This window comes from Cebus imitator, unplaced genomic scaffold, assembly GCF_001604975.1.
Source record: "Cebus imitator isolate Cc_AM_T3 unplaced genomic scaffold, Cebus_imitator-1.0 Scaffold32, whole genome shotgun sequence".
NCBI lineage: Eukaryota > Metazoa > Chordata > Mammalia > Primates > Cebidae > Cebus > Cebus imitator.
This window is the reverse complement of record NW_016107347.1, coordinates 8,597,153-8,622,619: the sequence shown is the minus strand read 5'-3', so window position 1 is coordinate 8,622,619 and position 25,467 is coordinate 8,597,153. Positions and strand designations below refer to the sequence as shown.

Sequence of the window (25,467 nt, the reverse complement as noted above, 5' to 3'; positions counted from 1 at the left end):
AAACTGCCAAAATAAAGTAAAAAATTCACCAAAGAAATAGGAAAGAAAAGGAGAAGAGAATCCTTTTTTAAAAGAACATAGTCTCAGGAGGCCAAGGTGGGTGAATCACAAGGTCAGGAGATCAAGACCATCCTGGCCAACATGGTGAAATCCCACCTCTACTTAAATACAAAAAAATTAGCCAGGTGTAGTGACACGTGCCTCTATTCACAGCTACTGGGGAGGCTGAGGCAAGAGAATCACTTGAACCCGGGAAGCAGAGGTTGCAGTGAGTCAAAATCACGCCACTGCACTCCAACCTGGTGACAGAGAAAGGCTCTATTGAAAAAAAAAAAAAGTGTCTTGCTTTAAGGAGTCAATAATTTAAATAGAAGAGAGTCACATGAATAGTGACAATACGAAGTGATATTTGTTGTAATGCAGCAATACAGACAAAATACTTTAAAAGCATGGAATGGGTAAAGCCATCATGGTTTCTCACCAGAGGGGGCAGAATTTTAATTGGGTCTTCAAAATTACAGAATCCAAGAAATACTTAATAATAGCTTGAATCCGATTATCAGAAAGGTCTGTGAACACCACCTAAAATAGTTTAGAGCTACTGGACGTGAGTGTTCCTAAGTCCATGGGAGGTGCAAGGGCAGGGTGGGGGTGCAGTGTGGAGATTCTCAGCTTTGTGCAGGCAGGTTAGGGTTACACAATGATTTATTCTTTGAGGCCTCTCATGGAAATACAAACTTCTCTAAGTACTTCCGTACAACAAATATATTTGGAGTAATTTCAGAGCAAGATAATTGGTAGTTATCATTTTAAAAAAACAAATGAAATACCCTTTAGCTCAACAATGGACATTCTTCTGGTCACAGTAATTATCTGCAAAGTAATGATAGAGGCCACAAGTTCTACACACCCACTCCAGTCACTGTTTATCACTGATTCTTCTAACTTCACAGGGAATGACAATCACAATGAATTTAATAACCAGAACTTTGGATGAACTTCTATAGAAATGTGTCATGGTTGGAAGTTGCAAGCAGGAAGTTAGAGTCAGAATCCCCTAAGTTCTCCGATAGGAATCTCATCTAGCCAAAGATAAAAACTAAAGAAACATTTATTTTTCTGTTTATTTATCAGTTACACCCAATTCCCTCCCAAAAATACATAAGTAAAGGAGATAGCAAATAAAAGAAGGTCAAAACGAATTTATATTGAAAAGAATTTTTACTTAAAAAGTTCAAAGGAAAGGCAAGACATCACAAATAAGTAGCCACTGGTGGAATGACACTCACCTGAATCCCAGCAGGGCTGATCTCATCAAAGCCTCCCACAGTATTGAAGATGAATTTTACAACTTTGTTAAAATTATCATCCCCGATGCTCCAAGAGGCATCAGTCAAGAACACAATATCTGCCTTGGCCCCTTTGCATACTGCAAAAAAAAAAAAAAAAAAAAAAAAAAAAAAAAGAAAGAAAAAAACAGAGGAAGCCCCAAATCTCATGAATTCTTTCATTTAAATGACATCACTTAATTTTAATGTAGTATAACATCTTGCTACCTAAAGTGTGGCTCTGCAGCAACAGCACTGCCTGGGAGATTGTTAGAAATGCAGAATCTTGGGTCCTACCACAGACTTCCTGAATCAGTACCAACAGTAACGAGATGCCCAGATGACTAAGATGCACAATCGATTTGAGAAGCATTGGTCTAACTGACCCTCAATACCTGCTCTGGAATTACGCCATTTGTTTAGATCCATTATGCAAAGATATGATCTTACCTGGTGGAACTCTTCAAGTAGTTCTGAACAATAAACGAGAGAAAAAATCAAATACAATGTCCAGAATTAAAAGAAAGCTATCAGTGGGTTTGGAGATTTGGAATATAATTATTAAAGATTGATTTGATGCAAATAAGTCATTTTTAAATTATAAATTAAGCCACTAGAATCATATGTAGCGAAAAAGAGGAGAAAATAAAGAAATAGTTTTATTTCAATATCTAGACTTGGAGGCTAAAAAAAAATCCAAAAAAATTAACAAAATTTTAGTTTATAAAAACTTAACAAATAAAAGTGTAACACCAAGAGTGAACTGTAATGTAAACTATGGACTTTGGGTGGGAATGATGTGTTGATGTAGGTTCATCAGTTGCAACAAATGTACCACCTGGATATGGGATGTTAATAGTGGAGGAGCCTGGGCATGTGTGGGGAAGGGCAGTCCGTCTGGGAGATGAAAAATCTCTGCATCATCCCTGCAATGTTGCTGTGAAACTAAAACTACTCTAAAAAATAAAGCCTATTTAAAAAGAAAACAAACTTGTTTTTAAGCCAAGATTATTTACTGAATTTCTTTTGATATCTAATTTAAAGGAAAACATCATTATTTTACTCTACAATAATACACTTTTAATTTTTCATTTTACTTACATAAGAGGTTTAATAAAGTTGTGACATTCTAAATCCTTTTAAGATAAAAGAAAAATATATTTAAAATCTGAAATGCTTTCTTTTAAATGCTGGAAACAGCATATGAGAAAAGAAGAATCCAGTAGTTATTTAACTTTAATTTGATAAAGTGCTAAAGAATTGTCCTCAAGTGCTGAGAGACCAACCTTAATAGATCAGTATGTCATTTTACCAGTTCACTGCAAGTTACAATTATCTTTCAAACTGTGGTGAATGGAAATTTTTTTAGTTTTGTGTAGTCCAGGGAACTTCTCAGGTTGGATGCCAGGAATTTTAAAGCCAACAGCCTCAGGATTTAGGTTGCAAATATAGCCAAAAGGGTTCAACGTGCTTACTTATGCCAGCAGATAGGTGAAAGAAACGTCCAACATATAACTATGGATCATGGAAGACTTTAATCTGTAAAACTGAGGAAAGAGACTTCCAACTGAAGAGCTGGAATAATTTATGACTAATTTTATTCATGCCAAAATGTGCCCAGAGATGAAAAGAAACAAATTACTGGTAATCTTTTCTTTGATTCTAAAAACTCTTCGGCAGCAATAACAAATCAGAAATGTTCTACATTGATTGTAAATGATGCACATGCAGCATAAATAAGAAGTCTGTAACTCCCTATCAGCTGAATGTATTGCCTACTTAGTTGTACTTACCATCCCGGGCTGGTGGAATGGTGGGAGCAGGAGGAGGTGTAGGTGGCTCTGTAGGGGCTTCTGTTGGTTTTACAGCTAGAATTTTAAAATAATAATTAGAAAAACAGCATGTACACATTTGATATCCCAGAAAGAAAATTTTAAGAGCAATTTAAATCCTGGATGCCAAATCAAGTCTTACAAAATAAGGCACCATTGTCATCAGTACTGACATACTGGGAATTCTATTCCATCCAAATTTGATGTCATTGGTAGTCATTCAACATCCACTACAGCTACAGAAAATAAAGATCAAAAGGGAAAATGTAAGGCCTTCAGATATGGTCAAACGAGTAAGGTTCACTAATAAGAATTCACCTTCTCATTGTCAGCAAGAGCCATCTCTTGCTCCTATTTAGCCCTTTCTCAAAGTAGCCCCAACTCTATAACAGGGACAACTTGCAATTACATAAAAAGGTCCTGAGCCAGCTTTAGACTCCACCATCATCCCATCATTATTGCTACCCCTGGGAGAGGTAGCTGCACAGGATTCACTTAAGTCTTCCTTTCCTAGAGGATTCTATTCTAAAGCCTTATGAAGGCTTTCCAGATTCCTCAAAAACTTACTGGTATGTTCTTTAACAGAGACTCCTGGTCCCTCAAGATTTGGTGTCTGCACAAAAACAGTGACACCATAATCAGTGTCTGGTGAAAGGCCAGTGAAGCAGTGACTGGTTTCTGATCCACGCACTGTAATTTCTTGTCCTCTGGTTCCTGATTGTGACAACAAAGGAAAATGCCAGTGTCATCATCAATTATATTTAAAGACAATTTTATATATCACTGTTATAAACAAAATGGCATCTTCTTCACTGAATTTAAAGGGTTTCCATGACATGCTCCAGCTCATTTTTTTCTTTTGTACACACATACCATCTGCAGGGCTTAGTTTTAATCTGTAGGACGTGGCTGCCCGGTGAGGTGACCATTTGACACAGAATGTATCCCACCCAATCTGGTAAGTTTTCAGATCTGTTACATTTAAATATACTACAAAATAAAGAAAGAAAGAGATTTATTTTGTAAATTAAAGCAAAAAAAGGTATACTTTTAATCATAATACAATTTTCAAACTTTCACTGTGGCTGAAAAAAAGTTCAGAATCTTAATATGTTTCCTTTTAAGAAACATACATGAACCATATCTGAAAACAGTTGTACTGCCAAAACAGACTTCCCTTTCCATCACTGATTTTCAAGGTCAGGAAATTCCATATAGTCTCTCTCAAAACTAAGAATTTCAAAAACATCTTATGGAAAATAATAAAAAAAAAAATTCTAAAAGGATATCTGCTAAGTTGTTAAATAATTATCAAAGTAATGGTGACATTAAAATATGTGGACTGAATCATTAATAATGATTCAATAATTAAGCCAAATTAAATCAATGGATTTAGGTTAATATATATCTTAATATCAAATGTCAGAAAAACTAAGTAGCACCACAGATCTCATTTTGCAGGTCATTCATGGATTAAATGACAATTTCTATAATTTTTATCTTTTAAAATTCAAAATACAATATTTTATGTGAAATACACATAAATTTCGCATCATATACATTTTTATATACTTAATTATAATATTTATTTATTTGGATCAGTAACCAGACACAAAATAGCCTGCCTATATAATGCTGAAGAAACATGTGTATGTTCAGAAATGGTAAAATTAAAACAGGCTGACCTGATAATTCCTACTACACTTTTTCTTACAACCATGAAAATATTCATGACTCACATGTAGTGCCTTGATCTGTCAAGGGGACGCTGAGTCCGGAATCATATTGAGCATAAACATTCACATCGTAGGTGGTGCTGGGATTGAGGTTGTGTAAGGTGTATGATGTTACTTCTCCAACAAAGGCTTCCATGGGCTCATTGGAACCTTTATTAACAACCACAAAAATACATGGAAATATGCCATCACTACCATTAAATTTTGCTTAAAATTAAAGATCTTATAGTCAAAGGGTAGTATGAACACCATTAATTCCATAGTCCTCATGCATTTACTCACTGAAGCACATGCTACATCATATAGTAAATATAAAACTGTAAGCAGAGACTGAATTCTTCACCCTCCTATTCTCAAAGCATAGCACAGTACCTGGAATATAGTAGGTATATAGTCAATGTTTCTTTAAAGAATGAATTCTCAAACTTCTTTCTCAAGCCCTACTTTGCCAGCATAGTGTTTTGCATACAGTAGGTGTTCAACTGACACTTTTTTAAGAATTTCTATCTTGGACCTCATTCCACTTATTTTGGCTGCTAAAAGTCCTTAGTTACCAGCCCCACTTTCTTTTTCAAGTTCTCTTTCTATTTCTTACAAAGATTCACATTTTATTTCCTTTCTCTTGCCTTCTCTCTTTTTTTTCTAGTTCATACTCTTCCTAGATATATGGGAGATACCATAACAAATTTGGTACAAAGAGCATTTTTCTTCTAGTTTTACTAAGCATACAGATAGAACATCAAAACAAAAAAATAACAAATAATTTAATCAAGGTGATATTAATTTAGGTAAATTTTCAGTGGGGATTTGAAAGCAAGGTTCCATGAATAAACTGCATGGGATCCATGCCCAACATGAAATAATATGTGGGCACACTGGGAACAATACAGAGGAATACTGATGAAACATGCATTCTTTCATGATCATATAGCATGTCTGAAGACAGGCATCTTTGATTTGTGCAATTTTATGAACGAGGTCAAACTTTTTAATCATGAAATTTAATAAGAATCTCATCTACACCTATAATAACAATGATACTTTAGAAGATTGGCTTAAAATGTTATTTCCAGAAACATTGCCTTTGGTGACAGGAAACTTAATGTGACATCCGAACTCTCAGGAGAATCCAATAGTGAGGGATGAAAGAGAAAATACCCTCATGCAAACAACCTTACAAAGCATTTCAGTGATGACAAAGGCAGTTCCTTACCCACTGGCTTATATACAATTTTGTATCCAAGAACTGGAGAGGGTGAAGGATCCCAGGACACCCTGAATCTTGTATACCATTCGTCATAGATGTGTATGTTCTGAGGAGGAAGGAGTCCAACTGCAAACAAACATTGACACACATTACTGACCTTTTATTGGCACACAGGGAGAGCACGGAACTTTAAAAATATTGACAGGAAAGCCCAGTGGAAGCAATTTCATAATATTCCATAATGCCTTATCCAGAAAACAATTAAAAGACATTAAATATTCAAAAATGCTTAATAGTTTTCCAAATTTAAACAGCAACTCAAATGGACTCAAAAACTAGTGATTTTCAGAAGAGCCTTCTCAGCAGGAAGCAGTATCCAGAGCTGGAATGTTCTATGACTCAGAATTATAGAAAACAAAAGAGATCTCAAATCCTTTTTAGAATGCCATAGATTACAGGTTGTTAGAACCAGAAAGTAATTTAGAGACTCTCTAGTCCAATCACTTCATCAAATACTTAAGATATGATTTGCCCAAAACCACACAGCTACCTACTAATTAAAATAATGTTTTTTTCCTGTACCTCTCTATCCTCCACCAGTACGGCCTAAAGTAAATCCTTAAGCCTCCAGAGATACTGTCCCCAAGCCCATAACTTGTAAAATCAATGCCATTCAGTTAGCGTGTTAAGTAGTTGCTGAGTTTACTAATCATAGCATTACAGAAATAATGAATCCAACTTGAAAAACTTCTTTTTTACAAGAGAAACAAAATATGACTTTGGCCCTTCCTGGGAAATTCAAGATCTAATAAAAAAGAAAAAAAAAGCCCATTTTGATAACTATGAGATTCTGAAATATGCCATTTTCCCCAGGAAAGTCCCAAAATATAGCTAAAACCTGAGAAAATTCAAAAAGCGAGATTGTTAAATCATCTAAAGTCATGTGAGTGTCCATTGACTCAGTCCTATAGAAAACAATATCAATAAACACAGATTCTTGACCTTGAGAGACTGAGCTGAGTCAACTCTAGTCGTACATTTCCCTTAGGTGCTTTCAAATGTCACCTCTTCGAATTCTGTAATGGTGTCGAGATCATTTAAGCACCAAGAGACTTTTGGCAAGTAACTGCAGAAAGAATCCTGAAGTCATGTTACTTAAGTAGACTTGTGGTGAATGAACTATAAAAGAGCAATGTCAATATTTACCAGTAACAAAACTCAGACCTAGAGTTCATCCTACCTTTATGCTAAACTAGTGGCTCTCAGCCATGGCTGCATATTAATTAGGACATCAGCAGGTCCAGCCCATGCCTCACACAGCTACATCAGTATCTCTGGGAGTGGAACCCAGGAATAAGTATTTTTAAAGCTCCTCAGGTGACTGTAGCAAGCAACCACATTAGAGAATTTTTAAACCCTAAAAAATTACCACCAATATAGCATAAAAAGGGATCTGAACATTGAAAATTCTTTGTAAATTGCTTAGTACAATTAAAAAAATATATTTTTCTTTTTTAGAAAAAGATAAATTTGTAGACAGAAAATGATTGCTGATCATCTCACTTCTGTATTTATGACAAGATTCAAACACAATGGAATATTTCTTACTGATACTATATTGACTTAACAGTTATAGCCTTAACTGACACCAAAAAAATTGAAACATTATTCAGAGAATATGCAATGGTTTTCCAAAGAAGAAATAAAACTATCTCAAGCAAATAAAACTATGTAGATTGTTTTCTTTTTTTTCTCTTAGTGAACCTTTAAAAAGTTAAAAACAAATTCTTTTCACGTCATCATTTTGACAAAATTTAATAGTGTGGCATTCAAGATGTATTGGTGAAGACAAAATTTTAAGGTTTTAAAAGGTATAAAAGTAACATTAAGATCTTAACAACTTCAAAGCAAAAAAAAGTGGGGAGGGGTATAAAACACTTACCAGTTCTTCCATTTCCTGTTAGATGGCCACCATCTCCATCTTCATAAACAGCAATAACAGTAATTTTATATGGTGTATCAGATTGCAGGGGCTGTAGCATTACATTGTTTCTTCTGCCTGGAACTGTAGTCTACAAGGAAGTTAAATTATAAATGTATTACCATCTAGAAGACTTCCAGATCAAAAGACAATATTGTATTATGTACTCCCATAAACAGTAATAGTTTTTTTCATATTTTATTTTTGTTACACAATGCTCATGACAAGACAAGCTATCTTCACTGCTTCTCTCCAGTACAGGAGAGTGGTTTTACAGTCAGACAGATCTGGGTTCAAATCCCAGATCAGCCACTTAACAGCCATGTGACTTAACATCTCCTAAGAAAACTGCATTAAAAGCATTACCATGTACAACACTTTAGAACACTTTATTGTGTACTGCAGCCCTCAGTAGTAAGTTTGTTTCTTCAGATCTCATCATTACATGTTCCATTTGCATGTACCAATATGTACCCAGTACCCACTGTGGACCAGGCACAGTGGGACAGGTATTAGCTACAGGGAATCCACTGGTAAGCAAAAATTGACTCAGTTTTCACCCTCAAAAATATCAGTTTGGCTGATACTAGTTAGCTGAAAAGGATGGGAATATATTCAACTGCCTCTTTGAAGAGGAAATAAACCAGACATCTCAATCTCTCTTCTAAACCTACGCTTTGTTTCTACAAACAACACGGATAAGGTATCCCAGTGAATCCTGGCCTGGAGTCCTATAACTACAAATGATAGATTATGTTTTTAATGTTTTCAGAAAGTAAAGGTAAATTGCATATTTGTCCATGGCAAGGCTGAACAAACACTAACTGTGAGTTTCTCTGCTTTGGCAAATTAACTGTAGTAGTACTGTTAATCTCATTTTGATCAGAAACTATAAATAGTAGTTACATGTGTTTCTTATAAATAAAAATAGGGACTTGAATTAAAGGTTACTATATCAAGTTCAAGTAGATGAAACATTTCAACACATGGGCTCATGGAGGGAAAATTATCTAAGATGATCTATGTGGTAAAAAGATGGCAAAACACAGACCTAATTTACAATCAACATCTTATGCAATATTCTCCAAGTATATCACAGCAATTCATCACTGAATTTCAAACAAAGTAGTTAGTTTTTCCATTTTTTCACTCATAACAAATGGATGCGCACAGTGAGGGCTATGAGGAAGCTGCCAGAAACTTGAATTTGGTTCTGGAAAGACAAACTATGACACTCACAAAATTTGAAGCTAATAGGAGAGCATGTATATTCCAAAACTAAAGTGTACTGCAAAATGTTAAGTTTAAACAAAAGAGAGATCCATTAACACTGGAATATTTAAGGAAGACATTGCAGAGGAATTAGATTTGAGGAAAGGGTAAGAGTTGGATAAATACATAATTTGAATATTAACTTAGACATTCCAGAATGATAGGCATCATATTTCACTAGATTTGGTTCCTGTGGTATAATCGGGTGGTTAAAAATGTTCAGTTAATCATGCGATAAGATCGTTTTTCTATCTATCTTTAGAATAAAAATGAGCCCAAAGACTTTGCTTTTCTGTGCTGTGGGAGGCCAGAAAGACTATGCACATTTGGGTGGTCCCCGAGTCATGTCAGAGAAAATCATAAAGTGTGAGTATCAAGGACTCAACTATAATCACAGCATACTTCTAAAGACGTTTAATTTCACTCTCCATTCAGCTAAGATGATAAAATGTGCCAATAAATCAGTATTAGACTTACATATTCATCAATTGGATCACCAACAGTGGGAGAATAGATGATTCTGTACTGCTGAACTGGCCCATCAGCATGATCCCAGGCTACCGAGAGGCTATTGGTTGTTTCACCAAAGACTCTCAGATTCCTTGGTCCACTCCGTGGCACTAAATAAATAAAATACAATAGAGTTTGTTGCCTGCCTGTGAGCATTACCTAGGTCAGATTAAGGGGGTTGCTTGCAAGTGTTTCATTCACCATTGACTAAGATGTTTACTCCCTTATAATAAAATACACATTTATGGTTTTAGTGTGAAATCGTAAACAGTATATTCCAGAGCTATGGTTACATGCTGAACTTTCATCAACCTAGAGTTAGGTTTGAAAGGTAGACTAGGACAAAAGAAAATTATTTTAACCACTATACCTATTCAGTAAAGCATACAAACTAAACCCTCACATTTCCAAAGTCCCCATTTGGTAAGAAGACTCACTGCAGGATAGAAAGAGGGAAAAAAGATGCAAGGCAGAAGAAGGGAAAAAGGGGAGGAACCCCTCCTTAATTCATGTTCCAAATGAGAAAATGAGCAGATGAAGTTCACTTCACACAAACAACAGTCACGGACACAGTGTTTTCGCCTGGAATGTGAATGCAGGGGATCCCAGGCAGAAAGCACCCATCTCTCACCACCCCCATCCCCCGACTCACTCAATCAGAGAAGCCCTGCCAAGGTAGCTACAAGGGAATGGAATGGAGAAAGGATTTCTGCCTCACGCGTTCGGCCCTGGGCAGGGCTGGGATTTCCCTCTCCATCAGAGTAGAGAGCCACAAGGTTCACGGAATAGAGTGTGTCCGGAATCAGCCGCTCCAGATGCACAGTGCGCGTGTTTCCTGGCACCACTATCTGCAGGGAAGGAAATGCCAAATTCTGCCTGACAAGAACTCAAATGCTTACCAAGCCTTCAGTTAGTCATCACAATCGTGTTTATAATAAAATGTTGGGCCCAGATATATCAGAAGCCAACTATGCTTCTCTATGAGATCCGCCCAGTCCATATCATTAGACGAAATTTGTCCTCAGAAATTCCCTTTCCAAAAAAGGTGATCTCATCCTTGACCCTTAGTAGCTTCAGTTATTTCCATTTATGTTTCTTATAAAGATTCTCAAATATAACATGGAAGGCTCATGATATTTACCAAAAAAAAATCCTGCATGTTAAATACATACAAGAAAAGAGACTCTCATTTGTGATGGGGAAAATGTTGTGTTGAAATAGAGACTCCATGCAATGCATACAGGTAAAGTCATCTTCATATGTCCTACCACACACAGACATGAAAATCAATATTCTTACCAAATGCATGTATTGTTTATCACTTGTTTATCTTTGTTAACATTGTTTAGTTTTGCAAAGACTTATAAACTAGTTTATAAATTTACTTACCCTTAGGTATTCTGATACTATCCTTATTCAAATTAGCAATTTCTGATTTCTAAATTGTTAGTGTACTTACAAAACTGAATAATGTTATGAATTAAAAATAGATTGAGCAATTTGTAAAAACCAGTAAAGCCAAGCTTTAAAATATTTTCATAACAAAGACGTATTAACAAGTTCTAGCAATGATTCACATTTATTACTAGGGGCTTTAACTCATCTAGCTAATTTACATTTCCCCAAATATTCCTTTTATTTTTATTAACCCTATAATTAATACACCTGCCTCAAGTCATCAAAAACAATAATTTAAGTATTATACATTGGCATGTTTGTGGTTTGTGGTCTCCCAGTCACATGTTTGTGTCAAACATGACACAAACATGTGACTACATTCATCAGGAAATACAGTTTCCGTGACAAAATTACTTACAGATTCTGAGGGTCTTGTGCCATCTGCAGGGGAATACACAACGCGATACTGCAGCACAGGTCCTGGTGCAGGGTCCCAGCGAACATCGAGGCTGTTGGGTGTAGGATTGTATACTTGGACATTTCTTGCCACTCCTCTCATCACTAAGGAAATGAAGGCCAACATCTATTTATTAAGTCTGTTTATATATCACTTTTCCAGAACCTACATTCTATAATAGGATAAAATACTATCTTCTTTATGCTTCTAATTACCCACACACAAAGGCAGATTAAAACTCTCCAAATCCGAATTTAGTTGAAGTTAGCAAGTATGGCCTTTGTCTATGTGGAAGCAACATTGTATTCAATTAAAAACAAGCTAGTAAAAGTGGTGGAACTGGATTGCCTATAAAGGGTCATGGGACAGGGAAAAGAAATAGAAAAACTAGTTTCAGTTTTCTAACATAGGTAATGGAGAGAGGAAGAAGAGATATTTCTAAGGTTCTACCTTCTTTTTTTATTATTATTATTTTTTTTTTTATTGTACTTAGTAGGTTCTGGGGTACATGTGCAGATCATGCAGGACTGTTGCATAGCTACATACATGGCAGTGTGGTTTGCTGCCTCCATCACCCCGTCACCTATATCTGGCATTTCTCCCTATGTTATCCCTCCCTAGTCTGCCCACCCCCCATTGTCCCTCCCTTAGTCCCCCAACAAACCCCAGTGTGTGATGCTCCCCTCCCTGTGTCCATATGTTCTCACTGTTCAACACCTATGTATGAGTGAGACCATGTGGTGTTTGATTTTCTGTTCTTGTTTCAGTTTGCTGAGAAAGATGGTTTCCAGATTCATCCATGTCCCTACAAAGGACATGAAGTCATCGTTTTTTATGGCTGCATAGTATTCTATGGTGTGTATGTGCCACATTTTCCTTTTCCAGTCTATCATCAATGGGCATTTGGGTTGATTCCAGGTCTTTGATATTGTAAACAGTGCTGCAGTGAACATATGTGTGCATATGTCTTTATAACAGAACAATTTATAATCCTTAAGTAAAATCTGACAACAGCTATTGTGCCCATCTAATTCAGTCAGCTAGTTTCAACCATTCATTACTTCTTCATTTAACAAATTGCTACTAATATGTTTGTGATTAATAGAAAAGGCAAAAGGAGAAGAATAAGATATACCCAGTTCTCAATTAACTGTCCCAGTAGGAACTTAGAAAAACCTACCAATTAAATTCATGTGCTAATCCCAAACTCTAATTTAGCCAATAACATCATCTTCCTAGACCACTAATCTTTTGCCAAAAGAAGACATCCATGCTTGGTTCCTTTTAAAAATCAGCAAGTATATTTTTAAAGCCAAAAAATATTTCTAAATCTGCACAAAAGCCCTTCAGCAATACTACAAAAAAAAAAAAAAAAAAAAAAAAAAAAAAAAAAAAAAACGACAAAAAAAAAAAAAAAAAAAAAAAAAAAAAAAAACAGACCACTTACAAACTGGTTTCTAAATAAAAGCATACAGATATTAAGATCAAAAAAGCATTTCAAGAAACCAAAGATGTGCAATTAAGTGATGTGCTGAACAGATTTCAACAATTCACACTATGAAAGCCAATTATAAACAGCATGTCACAACAATTTATAAAGCATAAAGCAAAGCTCAGTGAACTTTTGTCAGTGAGCTTAACCAAAGTAGTATACCAAAGATTATATATGTACCTTTACAAATACTGAAATTACCGTTTCAAAAGAATATGCCATTATAAATTTGTTATTTGACAAAATGTTAAATTTGGTGTTAGGAAGGTAAACTATGGCTAATTTTTATGTTTTTAATTCTGTATACCAAACTTTCCTAATTCTTTTTAATGGGCCTTTATGGCCTTTAGAATGAAAAGCAACATTTATGATGAAATATTAATTTTTTGGCTTTATTACTTACATGTCCTTCCAGTATCTGATGTGCGCCCCCCATCACCTTCAGTATAAATGGGAACTACTGTCACAGTGTACGGGGTATCTGGCTGCAGATTCCTAAGAATGGCATAATTGGTATTCCCAGGGATTGGTACCTAAAGATTTTAATAAAACGTAAAGCACTGACTTGAAAAATTTGTAAAAGAAATAATAATTCAAATAACACAATACCAACTCAAGACTAAGTCAAGAAGTAAGTTCAGTAACCTTAGGATGTAATAATGTGCCCCCATGCAACCTGTTACTAGAGGTTACATATTTCCCTATACCCCTCCACCCACCCAATACTCCCCCTTTAGAACTTCCTGGAATGGCTGCTTCTTCCCCAGGCAAGGGGGAAGAATCCTGGCCACAATCCCTCTGTTACCCAGGCTCTAAGGCATCAACTATTTATCCTCTATCAAGTCTTATCAAATGATTATGGAATTCTTCAGTTCTAAGGCAAACTGGTTAACTCCTTCAGTTCCACTTTTAAATCACTCAGCTACCATTTAAACAAACTAACATTTTTTACTGCAAGATATAATTACCAGTTCCTCTGGACCACCTGCTGCTGGCGCATAGAAAAGCTTGTACTGACGAGGATTTCCCTCTGCATGGTCCCAGCGGACATTCAAGGTGCTGGTAGAAGGGTCATACACTCTTAGGTTCCTCACAGTGTTTAGAGGTTCTGAAATGCACAGAAATCACATCACAGTATAGTACTAACAATCAAGCACACATGAAACACAGATTCACTGATATCTCCCAGGCACTCTGGGACACAGCAGGCACCATGCAAACATTTGTTGAAGTAGGGAATAAACGACACACACTGTGTCTGCGTCAGTCTGATACATATGTCTTGTCTATCCACAAGACATTTTGGTCTGAAAGTACCTTTCTATTCTAGAAAGTAACATCTTTCTCCACAAATAGAGACAAATAATTCCAAGCAAGGATATTAAAAACTATTAAAATGGTTAGGCATGGTGGCTCATGCCTGTAACCCCAGCACTTTGGGAGGCTGAGGTGGACAGATCACTTGAGGGGAGGAGTTCGAGACCAGCTTTGCCAACATGGTGAAACCCAGTCTCTACCAAAAATATAAAAAATTAGCTGGGTGTGGTGGCAAGCACCTGTAATCCCAGCTACTTGGGAGCCTGAGGCAGAAGAATCACTTGAACCTGGGAGGCAGAGGTTGCAGTGTCAAGATCACACCACTGTACTCTAGCCTGGGCAACAGAGCAAGATGCCAACTCAAAAAAAAAAAAAAAAAAAAACTATTAATATTATTTTTAAATGAATTTTTAAATATTAGTAAACCTTGTATCACCCCAGTGTTTCCAGATAAAGAAGTGATTCCATTCTAACAGTAGTTATTAAAGAAGCTATAGGAACTCTGGTTTCACTTACTGGTCTTGCCTCTTCCTGTCATCCGACCTCCTTCGCCATCAGGATACAGAGAGGACACAGTGATCGTGTAAGGAGTGTCTGGCTTCAGTTTCTGCAGGACCACACTGTTCTGCCGTCCTCCTATTGTGGTCTTGAGTAAAATGGGTCTTGATAAGTGTTAGCCTTGCTCTCTCCATCTCACTAATCTGTTAGAAATAAGCTCTTTCTACAGGGAAGCTGTTTGAGACCCTTGTCAAGTTCTGGAATTATGTACCACAGTAAAGGTTTAAAATATGTCTTATGGAATAACTTTAAATGTAAAATATGCATCTCGAATCATAAAAAGGATTCCAAGCTTTAAACTGGTGACCCCAAAAAGATATTTCAACTTGCTAGCCACCAGCAATGCAAAATTTCATCCAAAACACATTTCACAGAACTCTTCAAAAAAAAAAAAAAGGCATTAATCATAAATGAGCTACAATGGGACTACAAAGATACCAGAGAAGTATATAATTTTAGAGGCTCCACACCACTTAACATTACTCTTACCTTTTTAACAGATGTTTTTTATTTGCTTTAGAAACACATTAAAATGATTCAGCATGCTATATAAAGCTCTTGGTATTTTCACCAAGAACACTGTCATTCTAACAGCCTTAGCTGTGTAACGACATGACCAGACCTTTTGCCAGGCCACACTCAAGCAAGGGTTTCCAGTTGTCTCCACGATACCAGCCCTGTGGCATGAAGCTTTTCAATTATGGAGCTTAAAGTTTTTATCCATTACTTAAGGCCATCTAGCTATCTTGTTGAAAGAAAATTTGTACAATTTGTTAACAGTCTACTGAATTCAGATGTTTATGTCATACTAATTAAAATCCCATGAAAATGGCACACTGCTCAAAACAAGTGCACATGTAGATGGCTGAATGTGCTAGAAGAAACCAGATGTTTCCAACTTCGCACCCATCCACTCAAGGGGTCTGAATTCCAGAGAAAAACCCAGTGAATCACTGTCATCATCCTCAACATGGGCAATCTGAACTAACATGGTGAATTTTCATAAAGTTCATATTTGAGGTTATGAGAGAAAAGTATCGATAACAGTATAGGCCATTTTTATAAAAACCTGATGCATAACAAATCTGAAAGCCTACTTAGGAGAACTGCCCTTGTGAGTAAGCAGAAGGGCATCTCCGTACTTCTGTCATCTAGTTCCCCAAAATAATTCTAGCATCAATGATTGATCACCTTCATGAATTCACTGACTAGCCTTAAAATGCAAGTACCCCAAAGACTAATAAAGCTTAAGGATTTCATACTTTCCAGAGAATGCGTTTATGAGACTCTTTATGATAACAAACAGCTGAAAGACAGTAAAAGAGACTCAGGAGAAGCAACTGGAACACCAATGTCCTTAAGATGGGAAATGCTAAGGACAAGCTTCTCCTGATTTGTAGTTTTACCAAAATCTGGCCTGCTACAGAAAAAAAAAGAGCCATTTCTGAGATTCATATATCAGTCTTACTAATTTATCTTATTTTCATATAAAAGTCTATTGATTACAGTTGATATTGTTTATTAATGATAATCTATTTACCTAAAACAGACAAATTCTCAGTCCAAATGCATCATCCTACCTAAGACTAGGGCTATAAAAGCCTCAAAAGACCAACTCAAAGTCACACTAGAGATGGGAAAGTTTCTGATTCAACTAAGCTTACTTACTGGGTAATATCAGAGATCTTTAACCACACGTCTTTGATTAATGCTACCCTCTACCTTGGCTAATATCCCTAAACTGATAAGAGATATGAACCATTTGCTTACACTTGGCAAGTCAGATGATTAAAGGTTAATAACACATGTGTCTCTAAGGCTATACAAAAAAAAAAAAAAATGTAGCCGAAAAAGCCAATAAAATTCTGTGCCTCACCAAAATTGGGGACTTATTTTGAAATGAATCAGAAAACATAATCATACCAATATAAAAATCACGGGGCTTCCTGACCTAGGATAATATATGCAGTTCTAATTACATAGTTCACAAAAGGCAAACTTGTAGAAAGCCCACAACTAAAATAAGGGAGGTAAATGAACAAAGGCTCTATTAAATAAGGGAAAAAATCTAGGAAAAAAAAGAGGGTGAAGACTGAGTTTACACTCCTACCATCTTTCTTGGGGACCTCATATGGAAAATAGAAAAATAAAAAACAGTGAAATTAGGATAACAGGCTCCCACATCTAGAAACACCAGATCTAGAAGATACCCTATAACATGCATAAAACAGGCAAAAAATGAAATAAATAGAAAATAAACATTATAGGTAAGGTTAGCAAACTTTCAGCACTTTATTAAGTTAGAGAGAGGAATGGACGATCTATATAGCTCAAAACTATCTGGATATCTTCATGGATAATCCAGCACTAATAGTTTTTAAAGGAACTATAGAGGCATTGAGGCACATGCCTCATGCTTTGGGTCTATGATGAAGAGTAACTATCATCTCTCATGAGAACATCCATTGAGCCTCCATGATGGAACTTCATGTGAAGTGCCAGCTAAAGAGTCAGATCATTCCATCCAATGCAGTAAATCTTAACATCCCTTAAAAATTAAGTATGACTAACCAAACACTGAGGGGGAAAAGAGTTTAAAGAGAAATTGATAGAATATATCCAAGTTATAATATTTATTTTAAAAAGTTACCGTTTGCTCATTGCCTTCCGCTGTGGAAGGCTGATAAGTGATCCTGTATTTCTGCACACGACCAGTAGCAGGATCCCACTTAACGGTCAAGCTGTTAGATGTTGCATTGTACACTTGAAGGTTTCGTGGGCCACTTTTGGGAGCTGAAAGAAGATTGTTGAAAAACGGAGTAAGCAGACAGAACAATGTCTCCCCCTAAAATATATACAGTTCCCAAGGCAATCAGAGAATTCTATGCTTCTGGGTTTATAATTAAATTTGACCCCTTAATAAAAATGGTTTTTGATTCTTAAATGACTTCTTAGTATGGATTTTCATTTTGTTTCCGTCCTTGCAAAAGTGGTGTACTGAAGTCCCAATTTCCAATATGATGGTATTTAGAAATTGAGCCTTTGGATGGTAATTAGGGTTAGATAAGATCATGAGGGTGGAGCTGCCATAATGGGATTAGCCTTTGTAAGAGGAGACATGAGAGAGCTTATTCTCTTTCTACCATGTGAGACAGTGAGAAAGTGAGAAAGACTGAGAAAGGAGCTGGCTGTCTACAAGCCAGGAGGTGAGCCCTCACCCAGAAATGAACTGAATAGCACTTTGGTCTTGGACTTCCCAGCCTCCAGAATTGTGAGAATATAAATTTCTGTTATTTAAGCCATCCAGTCTAATCTTTTGTTATGGCAGCCCAAGCTGATCAATACACTCCTCAACAAGTAGTAGCAAAGCAAAGTTTTTCCCAAAAAGCCTATTTAAAAGCGTTCTCAACAAATATGTTATGATTTAAAAGCAGATGACATATTTATAATGTATCTTATGGTACTTTTCATTCATACGTTCCTTCATTATTTGCTCATTCAAACAATTCAGCAAATTAAATTCTTACCTTGTGTTGTTGAGATACGCACTAAAAGAAAACAGAATTTGGGGACACATTACTAATATGGCTGTAGCCCTATTTTTTAAAAATTAACCTTAAAATATCAATGTCCTATATGAAAGCTAAACACCTACATGTGCGCTCACTGCCAATCAGGTCATCACTTTCCGACTCATCAGGATAGATGGCAGTAATGGAGACTTCATAGACAGTGTTGGGGTTCAGGTTTTCAAACACCAAAGTATTTTCATCTCCATTTAAGATGGTCTTGGAGAAAGAGGACAAAAACATACCCATACAAAAGTAAGTCTCCACTTATATCAACTCAATGGCAGTTTGTTGACATTATTTAGCCAGATGTTCCTCTTGCTCTGATGCATGCCATGAGCTCAAATGTCATTAGTAGGAAAGAATATTTATTGACAACAAGAGTAATACTTCTTTAAAGTAAGTTTCTCTACAAATTAAATGAGACATGAAAGACAGAGAGAGAGATAAAGAGAGTTAACTACCTCCATCTTATCTGAGCTTCCAGGAGGTGCCCAAGTTATTCTGTAGAGAGACACATCTGAAGCTCCATGATCCCAAGTCCCTCTGAAACTTTCTTGTGTTACTTCAGTAATTCTTAGGTTTGTTGGAGCTGGCACAGGTCCTATCATGAGAAAAGGCAAACAGACTAAGTTTTTGAATGTGAGCTACAAATGTAATTTAGTATACTAAAGCTGCCTTGTTTTATATTAATGGACATCTGAAAACTGGTTGAATACATCGCTTCGAACCAAATATTTCACCAATTCCAAGAGCTCTGGAAACTGCAAGCATTCTGTGGATATAATAGGTTTTTATGTATATTCTATTTAAATGATGATTGTTTTTTAAGACACTATTTAGTACCTTTCTCCAACTTTTTAAAAACCAGATGAACGCCATGGACTCTTTCACACAGCAACACGCAATACACAAAGCACAAACTCGGCCACATATCAGAGAGTTAACGGACCTTCTCCAGTCTATCAATAACCGCAGAGACATACATAGACTCCAGGTTAAGAATAAGAAGTCCTTCTTAACCAAGAAAGTCATAAACCAAGTATGCTAATACATTATGCATTGAAGATGATGCTCAAAGAAATAGTTATTCATTTATTGTTCATAATTTGTTGTTCTGATACCCAAAGGAAACAGTTTCATTTTTATTTTTTAAAACACACACATACTACTGCACCTTAAAAATGAGAATGTCTACCTAGCCATAAACAACACTATTGCACTTTGACAATTGATTAGAACATATATACATACTGCTACACATACACTGAATTCCAGCCTCAGAGTATTACCACAGGAAAGAAACTCTGAGCATGTTATGATCCAGGTAACCCATATATAAGCTTCTTCCTATAGATCACTAATCTTAAACATGATACGAATCAGAACACACTGACCCTGTTCAGAGATCTGAACACCTGGAGACCCAGATAACTGCTGAAAAATCCCCTTTCACAGCCCCTCCATTGACCATGTCCTCTGGCTGTTTTGCAGCAGAAGCATTTTTTTAATGTTTGCCACCATTCCTGAGCTTTCATTGTCACTTATTTCTCTATTTTCTGGTTACCAAAGCTAATTACACAAAGCCCAGAACCATTAAAAATTTGTTCTAATAATTATAAATGAAAAGGCCATTGAGATAAAGAGGAGTGGTACTATTCCCATCAGCACAACTACAAAACAAATCAGCCACTAAGAATGTACTTTAAATGTATCTGAAAATTATTTGGAAATCTTATGGTATGAAAAATATATTAAAATATATACTAAAAATGTTAATCTACTATGCTAAATTACCTGTCTCATTAGCTTTTTTTCTTTCCTTCCTTTCTTTTCACTACACCTGTTATGTTATTTTTATGCAAAGCTGTCAGTCTACTGATGCATAAGCGTCAATTCTCAGCTCCAGCCATGACCCTTACCAGGTAAGAACTGATGCCAAGAAGACAAATGAAATTGCTAAGAGATCTCACATGGTAAGAAAATAGCAGAGTCAAAAAGGGAGAGTAGATATGTCTGGAGTTAAGAAGTAGGTTATAGTATTTAACAAGATGCCTGTACCTAGTTAGGTATAGGCAACTGGGCACTAAAGAAGATACTATTGAGCCTTTAGTGAGGAATTTTCTGGAAAGGAGGAAAAGGTTCCAGACTATAGTATCACTCCCAGCAGTAGATTACTGGATGTGGCTGGACAAGTTGCTTAAATTCTCTAGACCTGTACTGTCCACTACGGAAACCACTAGCCACATGTGGTTGCCTGTTGAGCACTTAAAATGTGGCTAGTCTAAATTGAGATGTGCTCTAAGTGTGAAATACACACTGGATTTTAAAGAATTGTTACAGAAGAAAGGTAAAATGTCTTGTTAATAATTATTGTACTGATAGCTGTTGAAATTATAATGGATATATTTGATACTGGGTTAAATAAAACATTATCAAAATTAATTTTATCTGTTCATTTTTGCTTTTTTTAAGGTGGACACCAGAAAATTTTAAACTACAATGTAACTCCCATTATTTTTGTTTGGAACACTGCTGGTTCTAGGCCTCAATGGATTTTTACTACTATTTGCATTATGTAATGGGCTGAGCACTGGATTAAATTATTATGTGCCAGGCACTGGCGATACGAAGTTGAGCAAAATGTCTCTGCCTTCATTAGGAGGGAGCAAGGAAAAAGTATCATAGATATCAAAAGACCAACAAGCAATCATGATTGGGTTAAATACTATGGAGGCACCGTGTGAGAAAGAGGAACTGACATCTCCAGAAGCTGCAACACATGGAGCAGGAAGCAGGGTCCAGACAGGCGACCCTGGCTTCCCCAGCACCCCACTCACAGTGCGCTCTCCCCTTCCTCTGAAATCTGACAGCGCCCTATCTCAGTGCCACGTGCCTTCCTTATATGATGCCATGTATTCTCAATTAATTTTTTCTTAACTCCACAACTAAATCATGAAATGGTAAGGGTAAGGTGCTTATATTTTGTTACCCTTGACATCACTTCACATATAGTAAAGTACCCCCCAAAATTTGATACATAATGTATCTTTTCCAAAGCAAATGTCCAACATACATCAAGAAAACTTCCCTACCCCACTACATATACAGGCACACACACTCAGGTGCACACCAAGTAGCTGTAATTGGAATATTAATAAGAGTGGCTGATAGAAAGTATCATAAAAGGAATGGATGCAAAGATAGAAGATGGGACACCTTGTTACAAAGAAAATAAGTGAAAAACAATCTATGAATCCAAGCATTATTGAATACTGGCAAAGATAGTGTTAAGAAATGAAATGGCAGCCAGCATGGTGTCTCACCCTTGTAATCCCAGCACTTTGGGAGGCTGAGGCAGGCCAATCACAAGGTCAGGAGATGGAGACCATCCTGGGCAATGTGGTGAAACCTAGTCTCTACTAAAATACAAAAAATTAGCTGGGCATGGTGGTGAGCACTGGTAGTCCCGGCTACTCAGGAGGCTGAGGCAGGGGAATTGCTTTAACCCGGGAGGCAGAGGTTACACTGAGCTGAGATCAGGTCACTGCACTCCAGCCTGGCAATAGAGAGAGACTCTGTCTCAAAAAAATAAGAAGAAGAAGAAAGAAAGAAAAGAAAATGAATGATCCAGTAAGCTGAGTTACACATGCATATAGAGTGTTGTTTCCTATTATCAATGGAGCAGGAGCACAACTCACGGGTAGTTTCTTGAGCAGTCACTGGAGGAGACTCTCCCTCATCGTGTACTGCAGAAACGCTGACTGTGTATAGGGTCTGTGAGAAGAGGTCTTTGAGGGAAGTGCTGGTCTCTGATCTGTCCACCTCTACCTATAACAGTAACAGAGCAGTGGAAATACTTTTACAAAGGGTTTACTTTCGACATCTCTCTGTTGTTTACTGTACCTCTCTGAGTAAGAATATAAAATCTATGATCAGAAAAAAGCAGTGTTTTCCAATTTTACACGAGAATCCAGAAACTGGGCCCAGTTTAAATATTTCCAAAGTGGAAAAAAAATGTATATGCTAGACCATTTCACCCACAATTGTCTAGCAAATAATGACTGTCTATGGATTCAAACAACCTAACCATTTTTCCACCTATTTCCCTTTATATTATCACAATATTTCTTTCAGAAATGGTCTCTTTTTTTTCACTTTACGTTCTGGGGTACATGTGCAGATCTTGCAGGATTGTTACATAGGTATACACATGCCATGGTGGTTTGCTGCCTCCATTCCCCTGTCACCTACATTAGGTATTTTTCCTGATGTTATCCCTCCCCAATCTCCCCACCCCCTGCTATCCCTCCCCTAGACCCCCACCCCCCAACAGACCCCGGTGTGTGATGTTCCCCTCCCTGTGTCCATGTGTTCTCATTGTTCAACACTCACTTATGAGTGAGAACATGCGGTATTTGGTTTTCTGTTCTTGTGTCAGTTTGCTGAGAATGGTGGTTTCCAGATTCATCCACATCCCTGCAAAGGACATGAACTCATCCTTTTTTATGGATGCATAGTACTGCATGGTATATATGTGTCACATTTTCTTGATCCAGTCCATCATTGATGGGCATTTGGGTTGGTTCCATGTCTTTGCTATTGTAAACAGTGCCGCAATGAACATATGTGTGCATGTGTCTTTATAACAGATAGATTTGTAATCCTTTGGGAATATATCTAGTAAAGGGATTGCTGAGTCAAATGGTATTTCTATTTCTAGATCCTTGAGGAATCACCACACTGTCTTCCACAATGGTTGAACTAATTTACACTCCCACCAACAGTTTAAAAGCATTCCTATTTCTCCACATCCTCTCCAGCATCTGTCTCCAGATTTTTTAACGATTGCCATTCTAACTGGTGTGAGATGAACCTTGTGAGATCCACTGGCCATTGTGCCCCTTTTAAATGGAAATGCAGAATGAAATGAATGTGTGTTCATGTATAAAGTAGCTTTTGTATAATCCACCAATGGCCAGCAGAATCTGTAACTGGGTGCTTAGAGGAATGACTCCGATGTTCTAAAAATGCCTCTGAGATTTTGACATTAATTCTCTCTCAAATACACACAAGTTTGGCTGGTGAAGCCCTTCTAATTTGCTCTAACTTTAAATCAGGTCATCATGGAACTCCCAAAAGAACACTCCCAAAAGGACACTACTCTAACAACATACTCCTCCTTTCTCTGTGTCTGTCCTTCTCTAGTGTCCTATCTTCCTGTTATTTGACAAACGCCCTCTCTTCATTGCTGCATCCTCTTGCTACCTTTTATTTTTAGAAACATTATGACATTTTCTAATAACTCATAGAATGGAAAGCCATATAAGGCATCTGGGTGAGAAGGAAATACCATTTAGATTCGATAACTTTTTATCTACCAAGGAATGATGTTTTTGAGATTAATATCACACTGCAAAACATTTCTGTTTTGATGAGATAGTCCAATATATTATTGATTTTCAAAAGCTGCTTTATTAATATCACAAGGTTTCAACACTGTGTTAACAAAGTGACAAGTATTCAAAACATGGTATCATCCATACTTGATAAGGTTCTTTTTTTAAACCTACTAGGAAAACAAATATTTTCATATCTACTATCATCTTTAACTTACCTCTTTGACATCCTCTTCTGGTGTTTTGTATCGAACAATATATTTACGCACTTTTCCAGGCACGGGTTCCCAAAAGACATTCATAGTGCTGTGAGTCACATCTCTGAGTTTCAGATCTTGAGGTCTGGGTAGAGGCACTGGAGAAGCACGAGATATTAGATCCAGATGTGCTTCTCAACCACAAATCTCTAAAGCATCCACAGAAGCTTTCAAGAAGTTGTTGGGAGAAAATTTAAAGATGTATGACAAAATAACTGAAAAAAATGGTTATGATGGTAAAAGTACCATTCTACCAGGTAGAACTAAATTTTTCTTAAGAATGTTTTTCAAAAATATATTTAATTTTTTGTTATCACAAGGCTAACTTCTCATTTATATATTACTCTTCCACTCTATTTAAATAATCTCTTGCTGCTCAACCCCATAAAAAATCATAATTCATCATGAATGTACAGCTCATGTGTCTTTATCAGATATTTAAATCAATTAAAACAGGAAACAAAATCAATAGAGTTATATGCCCTTAAGAACATGATAGAACAAAAAGTTATGAAAGTGAAGAATGAAGATGAGCCCACATTAAGAATCCAATAAGCTTACAAGAAAACCCAGATACCTAAATCGTTAGAAGAAAATCCAAATGATAAGTGTTTACGAGGTCTAACATAACTTTCCATTAAAAAGGGGGGAAGGAGGATAACAAATGAAGAGATTTTCTCCTGTAATATTCTGGCCTGTGCTGTGTCCCACGCTGTACAAGCGTTTAAAGACCTAAGAGGGAACGGCAGGGGATAGAGAGAGACATAAAGACAGACGTATATAAAGCTGGGCCAGGAAGTCTGAAAAGTTGATGGTGTCAGTCTCTTTGGCCCCAACCTGTTTTAGAGTACTTTATTTTATATGTTTACAAAGTACATAGCAGAGGGAGTGTGTAGTTACTTAGAACAGTCTGTGGTTATAATTTTTACACTTTAGTTAATATGCTTCAGTTAATAACTACCATGCAGCAAGGTCAGTGAGAACTGGCTATCTTTCTTTAGGCATCTTTGCTCTTTTTTTGAGACATAATTTGCTTATTATGGTTTTGCTTTTTTGAAGTTTACCTAAAGTTCACAGTAGCCTTGTTGCTGATTTCCCCCGAGGGGGTGGGCTACTTTGGCTCTCTACATAACACGAGATTGTTTCACTCTTTC

At 36.6% G+C, this 25,467-nt stretch overlaps 1 protein-coding gene across 7 annotated transcripts in view; it reads right to left on the bottom strand.

The window, feature by feature from the left end:
- The window catches only part of COL12A1 (collagen type XII alpha 1 chain), a 122,403-nt gene that overhangs the window by 37,172 nt on the left and 59,764 nt on the right, over positions 1-25,467 (bottom strand). For all 7 annotated transcript variants that reach the window (XM_017524336.2, XM_017524333.2, XM_017524337.2 and 4 more), the window contains 19 exons: positions 24,275-24,411; positions 22,359-22,488; positions 19,122-19,261; positions 18,744-18,876; positions 18,616-18,636; positions 17,739-17,881; positions 15,047-15,176; positions 14,182-14,321; positions 13,617-13,746; positions 11,683-11,825; positions 10,585-10,714; positions 9,834-9,976; positions 8,046-8,175; positions 6,110-6,229; positions 4,900-5,046; positions 4,034-4,150; positions 3,728-3,874; positions 3,122-3,196; positions 1,290-1,429 (listed from right to left, as the gene is read on the bottom strand). In XM_017524336.2, coding sequence (XP_017379825.1) covers positions 1,290-1,429; positions 3,122-3,196; positions 3,728-3,874; positions 4,034-4,150; positions 4,900-5,046; positions 6,110-6,229; positions 8,046-8,175; positions 9,834-9,976; positions 10,585-10,714; positions 11,683-11,825; positions 13,617-13,746; positions 14,182-14,321; positions 15,047-15,176; positions 17,739-17,881; positions 18,616-18,636; positions 18,744-18,876; positions 19,122-19,261; positions 22,359-22,488; positions 24,275-24,411 — 2,396 coding nt within the window. The remainder of the gene's footprint in view (positions 1-1,289; positions 1,430-3,121; positions 3,197-3,727; positions 3,875-4,033; positions 4,151-4,899; positions 5,047-6,109; positions 6,230-8,045; positions 8,176-9,833; positions 9,977-10,584; positions 10,715-11,682; positions 11,826-13,616; positions 13,747-14,181; positions 14,322-15,046; positions 15,177-17,738; positions 17,882-18,615; positions 18,637-18,743; positions 18,877-19,121; positions 19,262-22,358; positions 22,489-24,274; positions 24,412-25,467) is intronic.